The 18,165-nt window shown below is 37.4% G+C and overlaps 1 protein-coding gene and 1 long non-coding RNA gene across 2 annotated transcripts; one reads left to right on the top strand and one right to left on the bottom strand.

Annotated features, from left to right (window-relative positions):
- Nucleotides 1-768: 768 nt before the first annotated feature.
- Tdo2 (tryptophan 2,3-dioxygenase) lies at nt 769-16,217 on the top strand. Its single transcript, XM_006985301.3, has 12 exons — nt 769-1,042; nt 1,259-1,364; nt 2,072-2,162; nt 4,788-4,858; nt 6,231-6,358; nt 7,586-7,772; nt 8,783-8,890; nt 10,767-10,878; nt 12,010-12,067; nt 13,319-13,398; nt 14,248-14,338; nt 15,655-16,217. Exons 1-12 carry the CDS (start codon nt 1,008-1,010, stop codon nt 15,806-15,808), a joined length of 1,221 nt encoding a protein of 406 aa, XP_006985363.1. The 5' UTR covers nt 769-1,007; the 3' UTR covers nt 15,809-16,217.
- Nucleotides 2,587-7,332, bottom strand: LOC143273873 (uncharacterized). The gene is made up of 3 exons (XR_013052122.1): nt 6,145-7,332; nt 5,608-5,969; nt 2,587-5,531 (listed from the first exon to the last, which is right to left on the bottom strand). It is a non-coding gene; the product is annotated as an uncharacterized LOC143273873 (long non-coding RNA).
- Nucleotides 16,218-18,165: the final 1,948 nt, after the last annotated feature.

Raw genomic sequence — 18,165 nt, 5'->3', positions numbered from 1 at the left:
TGAGGATGTTGCTATAAAACTTAAATCAGTTTCTTCATATTACCCAGTTACAGTTAGAACTTAGCTTGGAAACAGTTTCTGGCTTCTGATTACTCTGAGAAGCCTGATGATGACGTATCTCTTTTGGATGGGATAAATGGGCAATGCTGTCTGTGCCAAGTTCCTAACCGCCGCACAAATCGATTATGGGCTGGGTGATGGAGCTTCTGTCTTGGCTCAACAGAACTCAAAGCCATTATTTATGAAGCCAGCAAGTGGTATTCAGAGAAAGAACATTGTATCCATGATGAAGATATCTTTCAGAACTACGGACACGTGGTAATTGCTCTTTTTGCACCAGGCACCCGCGTAAATGGGTCTGTCCTGCCTGTGACTGGCATGCCTCAGCTAGTGTGAACTGTGAATCCCTGTGAGTGGCATGCCTCAGCTAGTGTGAACTGTGAATCCCTGTGACTAGCATGCCTCAGCTGAGTTCAGTACAGCCAGATGAGCTCTAACATGGACTGGGAGTGGCTCTAGCAGCATCAGCCTGTTTCAGTGAGTTTCTTTCTCCAGGAACATTTCAGTTCTTATTCCTCAGAGACTGTAAGACAATCCTACTTGGAGAGATTTAATTTGTTTATAATCTCATCATCTTTAGGGATCCTGACTCTAATAGAAAAATTATTGGAATTAAGAGGTTAAATGCAAATGTCTGTGGACTTGGCCTCTATTGATTTATTTGACGTCTTCCATGTTGGATATAAAAGCACAACTTGGCAAGTCAGAGGGTTTGATTTGGCTCACTCTTCTAGCAAACAAGCTGTGCACAACACAAATCCACCTTCAAGTTACAGAGGTTCAGCTCTGAACCAGTTCAAATGAGTGCCTAGCTAAGAGTGTAAGCTGAGTGCTGATTGGCTGGGGCTGGTAATCAGGATTCATAAAAGGCTGCACTGAAATATCTGGGGAGGTAGATGCTGTCACTGGCCTAGCAAATCTGTGTGCTCCTCAGACACCTCAGTACCATGAGTGGGTGCCCGTTTTTTGGAAACAGAGTGGGGTGAGTGTTTAATCTCTGATCAAATGGAGGGGGCCTCCACAGCATTAGCCTGTAAGCAGTTAAATTTCTGGACCTGAAAGTCACCTTACTTGTTATTATTTTCTTCACTTATTAATAAACCAAACAGAAATAGTAACGGAATCATAATGGCTTAGATTTATGGTCACTGTGTTTTTTCAAGCTCCTTTGTTTTTATGTCATTTACTCAAACTGCAGATCTTCTTTGCAAAATTTATCTCTAGAAGACAGTGAAGAAGACAAAGCTCAAACTGGTGAGAACAAAGCCAGCAAAGGTGGACTCATCTATGGGAACTACTTGCAGGTAGGTGGCAAGTCCTCAATGGAGTTAACTGCTGTTGTTAGCCACCAACTTGGGCTCCGTGCTTTTCCTTGCCTATCTTTTTTCAATCATCAACAGTTTTCTGAACCTTAGAACATTACGTATCTATGCCTTTTCAAATTTGCTGTAGCAAGTTAAGGGGTGAAATGTACCTCCCTAGAAGAGGTACGGCAAGAGCTGGAAGTTCTGTATCTAGACAGAAGATCGTGACAGATGAACTACTGTGCAGATGACATATAGGCATTTCCCAGGATAGAAAAAGATGTGGTCAGAACCCCAGATTACCATAACAAGTCTTCAAATTCCTCATCACAAAGCAGAAATGTTAAAGGTGCACAGAACTTTCTTGAAATCACTAGTAAATAAAAGAGAGCTTTCTGTGAGGAATTCAGAGGTCATTATGGTTACTAGTCAGCTTAAAATTTTAAGACGAAAAATAGAATCCTTGATGCCTTTTTTTTTTTGATGGTTTTGTAAGGATGAATGATTTAAAAAATGTAAACCCTTCCAGGAGCTTTTTGGAGGTGGGAGAGGAAGGTATCGTAGACTCGCAGCTGGCCAAACATCACACTCACTTAGGGGCAGTGCCATTTGCTAGCCAGGATTTCAATCTGCTCCTTATTAATGTGTGCTTCTGAAACTCCAGATCTGAAATCTCAAAAGCAATCTTCTCATTTTCTTATTTAAAGTTGGAAAAAATTTTGAATGCTCAAGAACTTCAAAGTGAAATAAAAGGAAATAAAATCCATGATGAACATCTTTTTATTATAACTCATCAAGGTAAGTCGTAAGGGTTGGGAAACAATCAGCTGTCTTTGTAATGATTCATCATCTATAAGGCAACAGCCACTTTACCTGTAAGATAGTAAAAGACTGAGGAATTGTCTTCATTAGATACACTTGAGAAATTTCTGTGTCATATGAAATCTCACAGGAATCTCTTTGAGCACTCCTCAGTTATTTTTGTGTTTCTTCACTGCCAGTTAGATTGTATGGGACTCCTTTTTTTGTTCTGAGTTTGGGAGAGACTTTACAGCTCTTGAAATTTCAAAAGGATTTGCAAGCTAAGATGCTATTATGTTTTGCTTTTATGGAGCATCAAAAAAACCTACTTTCCAGAAATAAGTCCTTTTAATTTATTACAAATACATACATTTTTTGCATTTATATTTTTTAAAATTTTTATTGTTTCTTCATCTATTTTACATCCTGATGGAAGTTTCCCCTTCCTCCTTTCCTCCCATTCCCTTACCCTACCTTCCCTCTGCCCCCACTTAATCCACTCCTTCTCTGTTTCTACAAATACATATAATTTTATAAAAATTAAGTATTAAGAAAAAACACAGAGTTTTTATATTTGGTAATGTTTTTCAGACCTTTTATTTCTGGATAATGGTATTCAGGCTAGAAATCTGTATCTTCAGAAGGGCCTTGTACACTGAGATTACATGGACATTTTCACAAATATGTATATTAATAGGCCTATGACCCCACAATATTAAGAATGCTTGCTGTGTGGTTGTTAATTCTGCTCTAATCTACAAACCCACACACTTTACCCTTTCAATGAGTTCTTGTCTTTTGTTTAAATGAGTTCTTATTCCCCTGGGTGGTTAACACCAGAAAAGCCTTTTAATGAAGAAATTAACGATAGGAAAGAGTCAGCTCGTTGTGTTGTTATATGTTTTGTATTTGTTTATTTTTTCCTTAAATTTTTATTGGTGGCTCATACTAAAGTAAAATCAGTAAAAGAGGAATCCTGGCTAGTCAGCATGAATGAAATACAAAGATAATTTTGAACCCCATCTCTGTTATGAATGACACAATCTTAGTCAGATTACTTAGATTTCAGACCTCCATCATTGAAAGAAGACAATTATTCTGTGTTCTTACTTGTTTCCATGATGAGGAGATGAAATAATGATCAATAAACACTCGAGTATAACACATAGTAAGCTTATAACAGAAGGTGGGCATTGTGATTTGATGTCTTCCAGGCTTTAGTTACAGTGTACTGGCAGGGCCTCATAGGACTACCCACACAAGGTTCAACTTAGAAACAGACATATAAAATAACCAGCAAACATTTGATTTCCTTGTTATCTAAATATAAAATTTTGATCTCCCCAAATCTTAAGCACAACTGAAAATTATAGTACCGTTTCCTAGTTTCCTAATTATCACAACAGAACCTTTATTCACAGGATGGTACACATGGGATATACCAGGGACATCAGATTGTTAACCTTCTATGCTCATCTAATTATTACACTGATAACTTAGTTTGCTTATTCATTAAGCAAACACCCACTGCCAAGCATTGTGCTAGTTACTGAAGGAAAACATAGATGACTATGATGAAAATCCTTCTTTTGTGGATTTTCTTATGTGAAAGGACAAGCTAATGGGAAAGAATAGTTTTGCTTGCCATGAAGAGTCTGGTAGCATGAGTCAAACTGTCTTGCTATGTCTGTCACATTCTTACTATGAATCTTGAGTCTGAAGCACAAGCTCCCACCTAAAGGAAGATAACTGATCACTGTGCAAATGGATTAACTGGGGGATGTTAAGGAAAGTTCTTCATCCCCAATGACATTCTTAGTAACCAAATGTTTTAGTCCTTACATGCATGTTCTACTTGGCTAGGCTGTAGGACTTTTCAATATTGGTTGTATTATTTGGTTACCCCTGTGGAAGAGGAAAGCAAGCTCTCACAGACAAATCCCACTTACATTCCTCAGCAGAAATGCTCTGATAGAATTCTGGCTTGAGGAAGTGGCCTGGAACTGAAGCAGAAACTCTCAGAGAGGCTGTGCTGCTTGAGACTAACTCGCTTAGAAGACAAAGGGCCTCTCAATTGGCAATGTGATTAGCATGAGGCTCCTCTGTGACTGTTTGATCAGTCAGCTATCTGCTTTCTTGTCTATCTTGAACCCACAAGTCCCTAGAATTGTGCCAATAATGAACAACCAAAATCCAAGAACCCCCAATAAAGAACAACAACAACAACAAAACCTTGCTTTATAAATATAAGACCTTCTAGTCCTTTATCTAAGCTTGTGATTGCTAATTTCTCAGTGCAGGGGTGAAGCTGAGGATCAGGTGTCTACACAAGAAGTGAGAATGGGTTGTGTGCGTTATCCTAAAAGACCTAAACAAATATGTCTGCTGGGAGGAGCCCCTGTACTAATAATGAAAATACAGAATAAAGTAAAATTCCCACTATATTAGAAATTAAAAAATAGAGATAATTAAAATTAAGTGCTTATTTCTAACATAAAAATGAGTCCATGATCACCTTTATTAATTTTAAAGTTACACTTTTCAATTTCTTATAAGTATCTGTCATATAATTATAGTCAAAGAGGCACCTGTAAGTTTCTAACTGACTTTTTAAAATTACAGCTTATGAACTCTGGTTTAAACAAATCCTCTGGGAACTAGATTCCGTTCGTGAGATTTTTCAGAATGGCCACGTAAGTTTCAGTGTCATTAAACTGAGTTTGTATACCTTCTTAATGCACACAGGACGTCTGAAGTGAACATTCTAACTTATATTTAACAAAATACTGAAATGACTAAAGGGTTTTTGGAGATTCTTTCTGAGAAGTTTCATTGTTATTTCAAGTCTTAAAGTCCTTTTACGTGACTCACTCCTCTCTTTAAGATGCTGTTCTAAATGGGGTAGGTTACCAGGCTAAATTGTAATGATCCCAGATCCCACAGCAGGTAACAGAATTCTATTTCTACTTAGTTTTGCCTATGGTAAGATAAGTGGGGGAAGTCAAGATAGGCTAGATGAGGAAAATGACAAGGGAAGAGTCAGAAGAGGAAGAAAAAAGGGGAAAGGGTGGGAAGACAAAAGATGAGAGAAGACTGAACAGCACCTGGGGCTAGGAGAAGAGCAACCACACCCACCCATCTCCATCTCCCATCATCTCCCATCTCCCATCTCCCATCTCCCATCTCCCATCTCCCATCTCCATCTCCCATCTCCATCTCCCATCTTCCATTTTCCATTTCTGAGGCTTGAGACACTATCATAGGTTCCCTCTCTGAGGCTCTGCTCCATGAGCTCCAGTTCTTATTCATTCTCTCTCTCTCTCTCTCTCTCTCTCTCTCTCTCTCTCTCTCTCTCTCTCTCTCTCTCTCTCTCCCCTTCCCTCCCTTCCTCCCTCCTCCTCCTCTCTCTCTGTCTATCTCTGTCTCTGTCTCTGTCTCCCACCCTTTTTTGTGAATACAACACCATGTTTTGTCAGTAGCAACCTGAGCTTTCAGTGAAGAATAGATTAATAGAGTTATCCATTTATCTAATCATTTCCTACAAGTCTCCCTGGTACTTTGAGCTTTCTTCTCTGAAATAAAATGAAATGAACTTTCTTCTCTGAAACAAAATCAAAGCAGAAGCATGCTTTGAAATCAGAGGCAATTGTTTTCATGGACAGCTTCTAACTTGCATCTGCTTTAAGAATAGAAAGAAATTTCAATTTGGAGAAATCTCTTGCATGCAACTCAGAATTGCAGTATTTTCACAAATACTCGTGGTACATTTTAGTTCCAGTTGTCTCTGTTAAGATTTACACAAAGCTATGCCAGGTGTGGTGGCGCACGCCTTTAATCCCAGCACTCGGGAGGCAGAGGCAGGCGGATCTCTGTGAGTTCGAGGCCAGCCTGGACTACCAAGTGAGCTCCAGGAAAGGCGCAAAGCTACACAGAGAAACCCTGTCTCGAAAAAAACCAAAAAAAAAAAAAAGATTTACACAAAGCTGACAGCAATGCATTGCCATTCACAATCTGTATCTTCTCAAAATCCAACCGACTTCTCAAGGTTTCTTCCTTTCGCACCAGGTCAGGGATGAGAGGAACATGCTCAAGGTGATGACTCGGATGCACAGGGTGGTGGTCATCTTCAAGCTCCTGGTGCAGCAGTTCTCTGTGCTGGAAACAATGACTGCCTTGGACTTCAACGACTTCAGGTGTGCACCTCCCAGTTCAGAATGCAATGGGATTCACTCTTTCATTCTGATTCTTTAAAAGAAGAACATGTATGGAGTGAAAAGAGAAGTTTGTTTCATTAGCGCTTGAAGGACACTCATGGCTATGATCACAGAATACTTGAGGAGTGGTTAAAAACATTCCATGACTCATTTTTAGATATAAAACTAGATGATCAACTCATTTCAGTTTATCATCATGTGTCCTGTTTTTCTCAATAAAGGATATTGGACATGGGATGGCTTAAACAGCTCACAATATGAAAATGCAAGACATAGCAGTGGTGTATAAATAAAATACGCCAACCAAAATGTCAGTATTCATTATATACTGTCAATTTTGGCTCTAACCTTTCAAACACACACAGCCATCTGTATATGTGTGTACATTCATATCTGTATCTGAATATGACTTACATCTTTAAAAAGCACACATACAAGAATTTTTTTTCTAAAATTAGAGAAGAAATTTTCTCAAGAAATTTAAACCAAGTCCATCATATGCTGTAATAGGCAATGTTTCCAACAAGTTTCAAAGAAAAAAAAAAAGAGGAAAAAGTCGAGTTATTTGTGGTAGCATTTAAGACATTAAAATGTCAGCATCACTTAGGAGAGTTAGAGGATTTGAGAGTCTTGATGGTTTAGTCACATCCTTGATCATCTTTGTCTGTGTCAGGCAGCATCTCATTGTTTGTACTTGCTCTATCTCACGGATGCTCATCTGTGTAGGAAGATGGATGATAGTATCCATGATTAGCACTGATAGATGGATTAAATAATGTTTGTATACAATCTTCTGCCATTGTGGAAAACACAATTCTAATGTCCACCTGTCTTTTTTTCTTAGAAAAGAAAAGCATGACACACATGCTCACTATTATTTATGTGTCTATTTATTCAATTTATTCTTACGGAAAATTTATATTATCTACTATGTCTATAAATTAATTTATACTGAAACATGTATTACACATGTTAAAATATATGACATTTCATAACTATGGAGACTATTCAACTTCAAAGTAGTCCACAGTGACAATGGTGCTTACGCATCTCATTTTTTATTTACATAAGGGGCTTCTTATGGTAGAATTCTAGGTGGCTGTCTGTTCCGGATAGGTATTCTGACAAACCCTCAATTTAGAAGTGTAGAGGTGTACAGTCTCATCTCTCCCTTGTTCTTTTTTCCCTTCTTGTGTTAATTCTCAGAGAGTACCTATCTCCAGCATCCGGCTTCCAGAGTTTACAGTTCCGACTGCTAGAAAATAAGATAGGTGTGCTTCAGAGCTTGAGAGTCCCTTACAACAGGAAACACTATCGCGGTAACTTCAGAGGAGAGGAGAGTGAGCTGTTGCTGAAATCAGAGCAGGAGCAGACACTGCTGCAGCTGGTGGAGGTAGGAGCAGCATGGCCACCTAAGTACAGCTCCAACCTCTTGCTAGCTTAGCTTCTGTGGCATCAGAATTCAAGCACTCTTATCAAAATAGCGTGATATTCATGATAAACAGAGACAGAAAAGGAAACCTACTAAATTTGTAATTAAGCTTACAAAAATATTTAAAATGTTAAGAATCTTATTGAGAAATTACACAAGATTTTTATAATCGTATGCCAGTATCTAAGAGCTTCATCATCTCATTAAATTATTCTATCAAATATTCCTACTAAGCATTATGCAAGTAGCTGATTTTTTGGCCTTGATTGTGTTTGATTATTTAATCAACTTTGTTTCTCTGAGATATAGCATAATTGAAAATTATATTGAAAAATTTTACTAATTAAATTACTAAGAATGTTCTCATCACAAAAATTCCTTTATTATACAAATTTTCTGGGAATTTGCAAATAGGGTTTATGGATGATTAATTTGATTTTTTTATGGTAGCATGATACAAATTTTGTCTTGATTTTTGTCACTAAGCTTTCCTCTTTGCAAATTAATTTTTTTTCTCTAGTGAATTGCATTCTGTCCTTAATCTCCTGGGTGTTGTAAGTGTAGGCAATTAGGTTACTATTGCCTGTATACTACTGGGAAACTTAATAAGACAGAGTAAAGTAAATAAAAGGCTAATTTCAAAAGTAAATGCAGGATAAGCAAGACAAGATAGGTGTTAATAAAGTCAGATTGATTTCCAGGCTATGAGGTCATTTGCAATCTTTGAATGATTGCAGGGGCGGCTGGAGAGATGGTCCCGTGGTTAAGAGAACTTACTGCTTTTCTAAAGGATGGCAGTTTGGTCCCCAGCACCCACATAGGGTAGCTTACAACCATGTATAGCTCCAGGGGATTTAGTGTCTTCTTCTGGCCTCAGTGGCCACTGCCCAAAGTTTTATAAGTCTCAAAATTATGCAGATGTTAAATGTTTATGTTTACCAGGTATTCACCTAAATAATTATTTATTTAAGGCATGGCTAGAAAGAACACCTGGTTTAGAGCCGCATGGATTTAACTTCTGGGGAAAGTTTGAAGAAAATATCCTGAAAGGTCTGGAAGAGGAATTCCTAAGGATTCAGGTAATTATGAATATATGCCATAAACTTATTGTGAAAAGAATTAGAAATTTAACCCATAAATTGTCTGTTGTTGTTAATAATTTTCTTTATAATCTGTCTTTTACAAATGTATCTTCTTGGATTATATATTACATGATTGACTTAACTTTCTTCATAGGGATAAAAATAATGCCATGTTAAGTTCTACAGTATAAAGAAAGATTTTTATCTGTAACAAACAGCTAGTATTGTTGTAACTTTTATTCTTATTGAAAATTGCATATTGTGTTCAATTCACCCACACTGGCATAGGAGAGAGAAATATATTTATTTCTAGGCAAATATATTTAACCATGTAACATTTGCTAATGTTTCTACTAGATCCTTTCCATTGGCCACAGACAGTATCAATCGATTCTTTCTTTTTTTAAATGAGATTGTTTCCAAATTTTCTTCAGAGTAGAGGTCTTTCACCCTGTCTTCATGACTCAGCTTCTCTAGTCATTCAACTTTGACACTTTGAGAAGGGATTCTGAAAGTACAGACTTTGAAGTCATGTGAAATGGGCTCAACCTTCCTCTTCACCATAGACGTCTGTGACAATAAATAAACTACTTCAATTCTTGCATAACTTAACTTGTAAGCAAAATAGAAAATAAAGATATCTACCGCAAATAATTATCATGATGTATTCATGTTTTCAATTATTTCAGTAACAGTTGAATCCTGGACCCTCTACAAGAACAAATGCTTTTAACCACTGAGCCATCTCAATGTTTTTGAGGGATCTCTGAACACTACCAACTTTTTATCTTCCAATAGCTTTCACATATTTTTTTTTTTTACCTACTACCATGACTTGAGTGCAGATTTCCACTAAAGCGAAGGTCTTTTCATTGGTTGTCTCATCCCTTCCCCACTGTAGGCCTTTCAGTTCATTCTCTGTGCTGTGGTGGTCTTAGTGGTCTTTCCAAAATGCAAACCTAATGACCTCTTCCTCTTGCCTAAAACCTCTTATGTATACTTTCTGCTCTCAAGAAAAAGATAAACATCCATGACATGGACCCTAAGGCTTTTCATTATCACATGGTGGAACTGCACTGGGCTTCTCTCACCAGCTGAGCTCAGTGGTCTGAATCCTCTGAGCTGAAAATGTTTGCCACCAGGCAGAGCTTTCCATCTTTGCCACCCTTCTTACTCCTGTCACTTGCTGTGGTGATGCTTCTCTTCCTGTATAGTGCTGTCCCTGGTCACAAAGCTGTGCTTGGGTGACTAATTGCAACACATCTTATTCCTAAAAGATAATGTGTTTGAGGTGAGGTGATTCAAATTTATGTCCACCACTTTCCTGTGAGCATTTTTTTTTAATAAATGAATAATAATAGTGATAATATTACTTACAGGCTTTCACCACAAAGTGCTTGCTCTCATGGGATGAGGATAATTGAGCTACTACAGTCCAAATAACTAATTTCAAGTGGAATTGTAGGGTGTCCAAATAAAGCAGACTTTCTTTAACGAATCAAAGAAAGCAATTAAATAAAAACATAAGATAAAACATATTTAAGAAGCTTCATTTATAGACTAAAATAGTCAATATAGAATTTAAATAGAATTAATAGTCTTTCTGATTAAGAAGTAATGTTTTCTAAGACTTTTTTGAAGAGTATTTGATATTATTAAATTATTGAAACATAAGTAAAATGAGAGAACAGCAAGTATATGGAAGATTCCTTCTTGTAAGACGTTATCTCCCACATTGTAGTATTTGGTGTAAAGATAAATACTCAGGGTACACCCTTGCCACAAGCTCAGAATTTATTTCTCCTAAGGGAAGCAGTCTAAAACAGCAATCTGTTCTCTGCTGGGGAAGATTAAAGCAATATTTTCCCTTAAGGCTAAGGAAGAGTCTGAAGAAAAAGAGGAACAGATGGCCGAGTTCCGGAAGCAGAAGGAGGTGCTCCTGTGCTTGTTTGATGAGAAGCGCCATGAACATCTCCTAAGTAAAGGTAGGTGTGTTAGTCTAAGGGTCTTTTACCTCAAGGGTATATCCGTGAGAACAGAAAATAATGTTACAAGCTTGTCTAGCAAGTCTTACTTGGGGGCAAATCTGATGAAAATCGTTTCCCTACTTAGAGAAGTCAGAAATGGGTATATATTGTTTCTGACAGTCCTTCATTAGCAAACTTGCTTGTTCAATATAGTTACAAGACACTAGCAAACATTTTCGTACTATGTGCTACACGGAAGGGTGCCAAGGTAAAGTTTTGTTGTAAAGTACTTCAGAAAATTTTAGAAATAAGCAAGATAGACGTAATTATTATTTTTTTATTGTACAATACAGAGTGTAGCAGAGGCATGAGGTTAGCATTGAATGGTTGCTAGGCCCCATTATCTATAAACCCTCAATGAAACATGGCTAAACTTTTGTTCTCACAGTGAGGGATGAAGCATTTTTTAGCTTCCATGCCACACCCTTATATAATCACTGTGCCCTCTCAAACCGAGGGAACTTATTTTATGTGAATTAGAAAAAAATTAATTTTTTTGCTTGGTTTCAGATAGGATATTATTATCTAGCCCAAACTGGCTTTAAATCCATGATCCTATCTCAGCCCTTGAGTACTAGGATTACAGATGGCAAACCACCACATCCAAAACAAACACACAACAAAAACATTTTCAAATAGGAAATGAAGTGAATCTTGCTTACTTTTCGAATCATGAACCACTGTATTGCTTCAACTGGAAAATACCTATATCATGGGAGTTACCTATTCTTTATATCAGATTGTCCTAGTATGTCACTGAACTTATTTGAGAGTCTAAAATAATATAAACATATATGCATAATGTTAAATATATAGATAATATATTAATTTACTTTTAGAGCCATAGAATATTAAGTTCAAGATAAGGAAGAAAAACTTAAACTAAACACTAGTTTATTTTTCTCTGAAAACCCCCAAAGCATTTAACTATTTAAGATGAAAATTCAAAGTAACATGATTGTCTTACATTAGCTATAGAGCTGAGACTTGCTGGAAACTCAATCTTATCGGTAAAAGCCCTAGCCTAACACCATCCCTAACACCAAAAAGAAAGATTTTAATGCTGAAAACTTGCTGCATGTCTTGCAGGTGAACGACGACTGTCATACCGTGCACTCCAGGGAGCTCTGATGATCTATTTTTACAGGTAAAAGAAAATTTAAAAAAAGAAAAAGGAAGTGAAACTGAAAAGTGGATATGGAGGATGTACCAAGGATACATCTACTTTATAAAGCACAATCACAGAAAATAATTACTATAAATGACGAGTCTGACTTTAATCATGTAGTTGGCTGTTTATGTACATGTGCAGACAACCAAATACATGTTGTCTTTTAATTATAGAGAGCATTATGTGTCAGTCATTAAGTGCCCCCAAAGACCAAAGCTAATCTTTACTTAGAAGTTCAGTTATGTAATAATTATTTCATTAAAACATAGTTTGAGAGACTTGTCTGTTTTATCAAATGAAAATTTGAGGCCAGTGAGATGGGTGAGTGTGTAAAGGCACTTTCCACCAAGCAGGACTGCATGAATTTGATTCTTAGGACCTTCATGATGGAAGGAGAGAACTGATTCCTTCCAATTGTCTCCTGTCTTCCAAAGATGCTCCAGCCATGCCATATACATACCCTGGCCCACCCCTACATAAAGAAAATACAATTAAAACCTTAAAGAAAAAAGAAAAGTAGGCAGTTGAGAATGTTTCATAACCAGTTGTCTACTTGGTCTGTAGTTTCATATAAAATTTTCATTACGGTCTAAAATGTTTTCGGGGTATCCTGGGTGTTCATCTTCTCCTTGGGACTCATGAATATGTGCCTAGCCAGTGAGGATTACATTGCCAAACAAGCTTCCAGGGATGGTCTATAGAATTTTTTAGTCGTAAGTTTTAATTTTGCAAATTCTCTGAGACCAGTTTCTTTAGAATCAAAAGAAACAAAATCTTTTAGTTTTGTTTTCTCATCTCAAAATAAAGAGATGTCCTAAGTAAAATACTATCAATAATGTTGATGGCTTATATAAAGGAAACCCAAGCATAGTAAGGGACATAGAAATCATGTTTATGTATCTGCTTAGAAGCATTTGATTGTTGTTAGTATTCTGTTTAAGATAATGTACATATTCCCCTTCCAGTAAGATATTATTAGGCTGGACTCTTTGGCTGATTACCTCATACATATTACATGGAACTTTCTAGACTTCACACAAATACTAGGCGTTGAATAGTGTTATTCCCATTTTTTTTTTTTTTGAGGTAAGGGCTGAGAGGACAATCCAAAGGTACTATAGCCCCTAAATACTAAATTTGACTAGGGCTAACACACAGACATTCTGGCTTGTCTTGGGGCACTGGATTTTCTTAATCAGAAGGACTTCTTACTGTTGTTTCCTGTAGGGAGGAGCCTCGATTTCAGGTCCCTTTCCAGTTGCTGACCTCACTTATGGACATAGACACGCTCATGACCAAATGGAGATGTAAGTACTCCTCCACCAGGTCCCCTGGTCCTCTCCTTGTGCCTTTACCACATTTCAGGAATCGAGAAAATGTTTTATTTCATTTTAGAATCAAAGGGAAAAGTAAAATTTGTGTCAGTGTTAATATATACTATCTCCATCCCCATACCATTGCCTTTAAAAAAATGAAATAATTTGCTTTATTTTATTTCCTAAGTTTTCAGTTAGTCTTTTGGTTGGTGTTTGAAATATTGGGTTTCATTACATTTACATACTCACACATCATTTTACTTTGTATTCACCCTGCCACCAACCTCTCCTTTCTGTCCCCTTCCTATCTGGTGTCTCTTCCCTGCACGTGGCCACCCTTGCATGTTCATGTGTGTGTTATTAAGACTAGGCCCAAATGAGAGAAAGCATGCAGTATTTTCTTTTTCTTTCTTATCCCTCAGGACTCTTTCATCTCCCAGTTTCAACAGTCCTTCCTTTAACTTTACAGGATGACCCCCAATGCATAATTTCAAATTGTTGCTTTATTTTACATTTTTTTTTTTCTGGAGGAAGGATTTCACAGAGAAACAAATGGGAAGGACCCATGAAAGCCATTGTGTGGCTCTGCCTCCCCATTACTGTGCTCATAGGCTTAAAGCAATGAAGAATGAAGTAAATTGCATGTAGCCGAAGCCACAGGGTTGCTAGGCAACCTGATGGCCTCCTCGGGTGCTCACATTTGACCTTTCCATCTGGCTAAGTGATAAGGTGTCAGCCTTTGCTGAAGCAATAATCATTACCAACGCTGCTTTGGTTTTAGAACACTGAGGAGCTAATGGCAGAAAAATATTCATGCAGTAAATTTGTGTGTTTGCCTAGATAATCATGTGTGCATGGTGCACAGAATGCTTGGCACCAAGGCTGGTACTGGGGGATCCTCAGGCTATCAGTACCTACGATCAACTGTGAGGTAAGTTGGGGCTTCTCGCCACATTGAAAGTTAGCAAGTCTTGGTGTTTACAGTTCTGTGCATGTCATTTTGGAGAAGTTGCATTTACCTTTGTTTAAACTGATAGCAGAACATTTAGTTAAATACCAATATTCCTATGGAAACTCAAGGTAATTGTATACAATTCTTAGTTCCTGAACTTCATCATTTCATCCTGTGACAAAAAGGTGTTCTGGCATAAATGGCTACCAAATTGGCAATAGTATAGAGCAGTTGTTCTCAGTCTATGGGTCGTAACCCCTCTGAGGTCCAATGACCATTTCACAGGGGCCACCGAAGACCATAGGAAAGCACAGATAGTTACATTTACACATTTACACAGAAATAATTAGCCTGGACAGTGTTTCTAGTGCATCCTCTTATTTAATCCTCACAAAGTCCTGGCTAGAGGAAGTATTGTAGATTTCATTTTATAGAGTTAGATTCTTCAGCTTCATATCCATGGCCCCATATGTTACAAGCAACTAAAGCAGATTTAGTTGACTTCAAAGGCAAGTTTTCCTCCTCTACAAAACTTTACCAGATTTTGCCATTTTAAAACTATCTTTTAAAATATCTGGCTAACAAACAGAAAAGAAATTTCATATGAAAACCACTCTGTAAATATTTGAAATGAAACTAAGATGATATTTAAATTTATTAATCCTTTATAGAAGTCACAGGACAGCTACTCTGTAGTTAGGAAATATTTTCCAATGAGCAACTTAGAACTCCAAAGTTTAAATGTATTACTTTACACATCACCCTTTTGCAGTAAAAAAATAAGGGGCCTAGAGTAATGTCTCAGTAGTTAAAAATATTTACTGTTCCTCTAGAATTTGATTCCTAACACCCATATAAGTCAGCATGTAGTTTCAGGTCCAGAAAGAGGATACCACTGGCCTTACCAGTACCTGCACTCACATTCACTTACCTACATACAGACATACACATAAATATTTTTAAAAATTAATAAAAATAAATCTTTCAACAAATAATTAATAAGGGCACAACTTTGTCTGCATGAAAACAGTATCACAACAATTACTCTAGGTTGAATTCAGATCACTGTGGTCTGAGTCAAGCATATTACTGTTTAAAAACATTAATCTGGGATGTGATTAAATGTTGCATACTATTAGTACCAATCGAGAAACCAATCTATATATGTTATCTAGGACATACAAGATAAAAGGTTGAATATTGTTTATGGGAAATATTTTAAAAAATTATGGAGTAGAACATTTTTAATTTTTCATATCAACACTCTAACATGTAGATTGCATGTATGTTTCCAGTGACAGGTACAAGGTGTTTGTGGATTTATTTAACCTCTCAACATACCTGGTTCCCCGACACTGGATACCCAAGATGAATCCGACCATTCACAAATTCCTTTACACAGCTGAGTGCTGTGACAGCTCGTACTTCAGCAGTGATGAGTCAGATTGAATTCTTCTGGGTATCTGTGAAAACTACAGCATTCTTAGACCGTCCTCTATTTTGTAAGCTTTATGAACACATGTTTGGAGTAATGTATTTATATATGTAGCTCAGTGTCATGGTTTTCTGGTGCAATCTTGGAAACAATTTTATAATCTTGTGTACTGTGATGATGTAAGATTAAGCACTATGATGAGCAATAATTCAGTAAAATGTTACGTCACCTTACATAGGACGCATTCCTGTTAAAATTCAATTTACCCTGATACTTACCTCAATGGAATCACATTATATAATTATTACCTCATGGTGTCATGCTTTATAAAGCTTATTGAGCACTTACTTTATATTATATATGCAACAAATGCTGTAATTCCATACAAAATTTATTCAAATAAATCTTTAAATAATCAGTTTAGGTTTTGGCTGCACATTGCCTGTAAAACATGGCTTTGTTGGGGATCTTGAGAAGGGGTAGAGATCTTTCTGAAGATTGGTCTGAGGGGCGTTATAGGATTATTTTTTCACTAGCTCCCAGAACTCAAAGGCACTTAAGAAATATACCACAGGAATCTAGTCCAGCTCCTGGAATAAGCTACTCTTGAAACATTATAAAGATGCTCTTCTCGCTTCTGTGTCAATATTGACTGTTACAGACCACTTTCTTCCTTACACTATGGACCCCAAGAATGACAAAAGCCATCTTTCCCTGCTCCAGGGAGCATGAGGCATGATCAGTGTTAACACATAGAACTGTTGTAGAAATAAGTAGCAGTTCTCTAGGGAGGAACCATCTTTCCAACCCACTAAATAGGCCAACTGGCTAAACAGCAATCATGCATTCCTAACAAAAATATCATGCTGAGGGTTTATATCAGACATGAGTCTTAGTCTTCTTTTGTCAGCCTGCCTTGGCTGTTGACAGCATTTAGTTAAGTTGCTGATACGGGAGAGGCTACAAAATATTGTGTTAAGTTTTCTAATGATTTGTGATTAGAATTAACAAGTTATTTCCAAGAAGTGGGAAGTTCTTGAAAGAGGCAGACTATAAATCAGTCTTAATTGAACACCATAAGGATCATGTTTAGCTACTCTGTAATATGCATGTAAAGTAGAACCATCTGTGTCCTAGGTTCTACAATATGGATCTGTCTACTTCCCAATTTTTAAAATTTTAAATGTGAAAGAAGAAATATAGTACTTGTGCAGACTTTCTGTCAGTATTATTTACATAATAATAACATGCACTTTGTGCTTTGTATTATTTCTAGATGAATAAAGAATACTAGCTAGATAAATAAAGACCCCAATCATTGAGTCTATTAGAGAAACATAAACTTTGACGGGCAGAATTTATTCCAGGATTCTAAGGCATAAGAGCTATAGAACAGCGCTTTACATGCTTTTTGATGAGAGGAAATGAAGCTTACAAAGTAAGTATTCACCATTTGGACAGAAACTGGTGTTTTAGTTGGAGTATACCACAGCACATAGTTAGCAAATGTCAGAATCAGCATTTGCTCTTCAGCTTATTGATTTCTGAGGTTTGTCTTTAGTTCCCAGGGTATTTGCTAAAAATGCATTACCTAGAAATAACTCAAGAGTATAGAGGCAGGCATGCCTAGATTATATCCAAACAAATGACATTTTGCATATAGGAAGTGAGCTTTGTATCTATCCATGGGGTTCCTGGAATCAATATTTCAAGGATGTACAAAGGAAGATGATGGTGGATTTCAGCTACATGGCTTGTGTGTATGTGTTGTATGCATATGTGCACACTTGTGCGTGTGCTTACATTATACACACTGGTAGTTAAATAGATAAAAATTCAGAGGCAATTACCATGTCAAAATTTATGTTTCTCTAATAGACTCGGCGATTGGGTTCTTTATATTTCTTGGTGACTAAGCTATATACCATTGCAAGATTTTTTCCCCAAAAGATTCAATAATTCTTTTTTTTTTTCGAGACAGGGTTTCTCTGTGTAGCTTTGCGCCTTTCCTGGGACTCACTTGGTAGCCAGGCTGGCCTCGAACTCACAGAGATCTGCCTGCCTCTGCCTCCCGAGTGCTGGGATTAAAGGTGTGCGCCGCCGCCGCCGCCGCCGCCGCCGCCGCCGCCGCCGCCGCCGCCGCCGCCGCCACCACCACCACCACCACCACCACCACCACCACCACCACCACCACCACCACCACCACCACCCAGCAAGATTCAATAATTCTTAATGTAAATATCACAGTAATTTCTACTGGTGGTTCCTCCACTGGGTCCCGTTATCCTTTGCTCTGGAGGCTGGGAAGCCTCTTTAATGGCAGCTCTCTGGAATTTCAAAGTCACTGCACAGTTGACTGACTTAACACTTG

This window comes from Peromyscus maniculatus, chromosome 6 (genome assembly GCF_049852395.1).
Source record: "Peromyscus maniculatus bairdii isolate BWxNUB_F1_BW_parent chromosome 6, HU_Pman_BW_mat_3.1, whole genome shotgun sequence".
NCBI lineage: Eukaryota > Metazoa > Chordata > Mammalia > Rodentia > Cricetidae > Peromyscus > Peromyscus maniculatus.
Note: the sequence above shows the minus strand (reverse complement) of the source record. Positions and strands in the feature narration are given on the sequence as shown.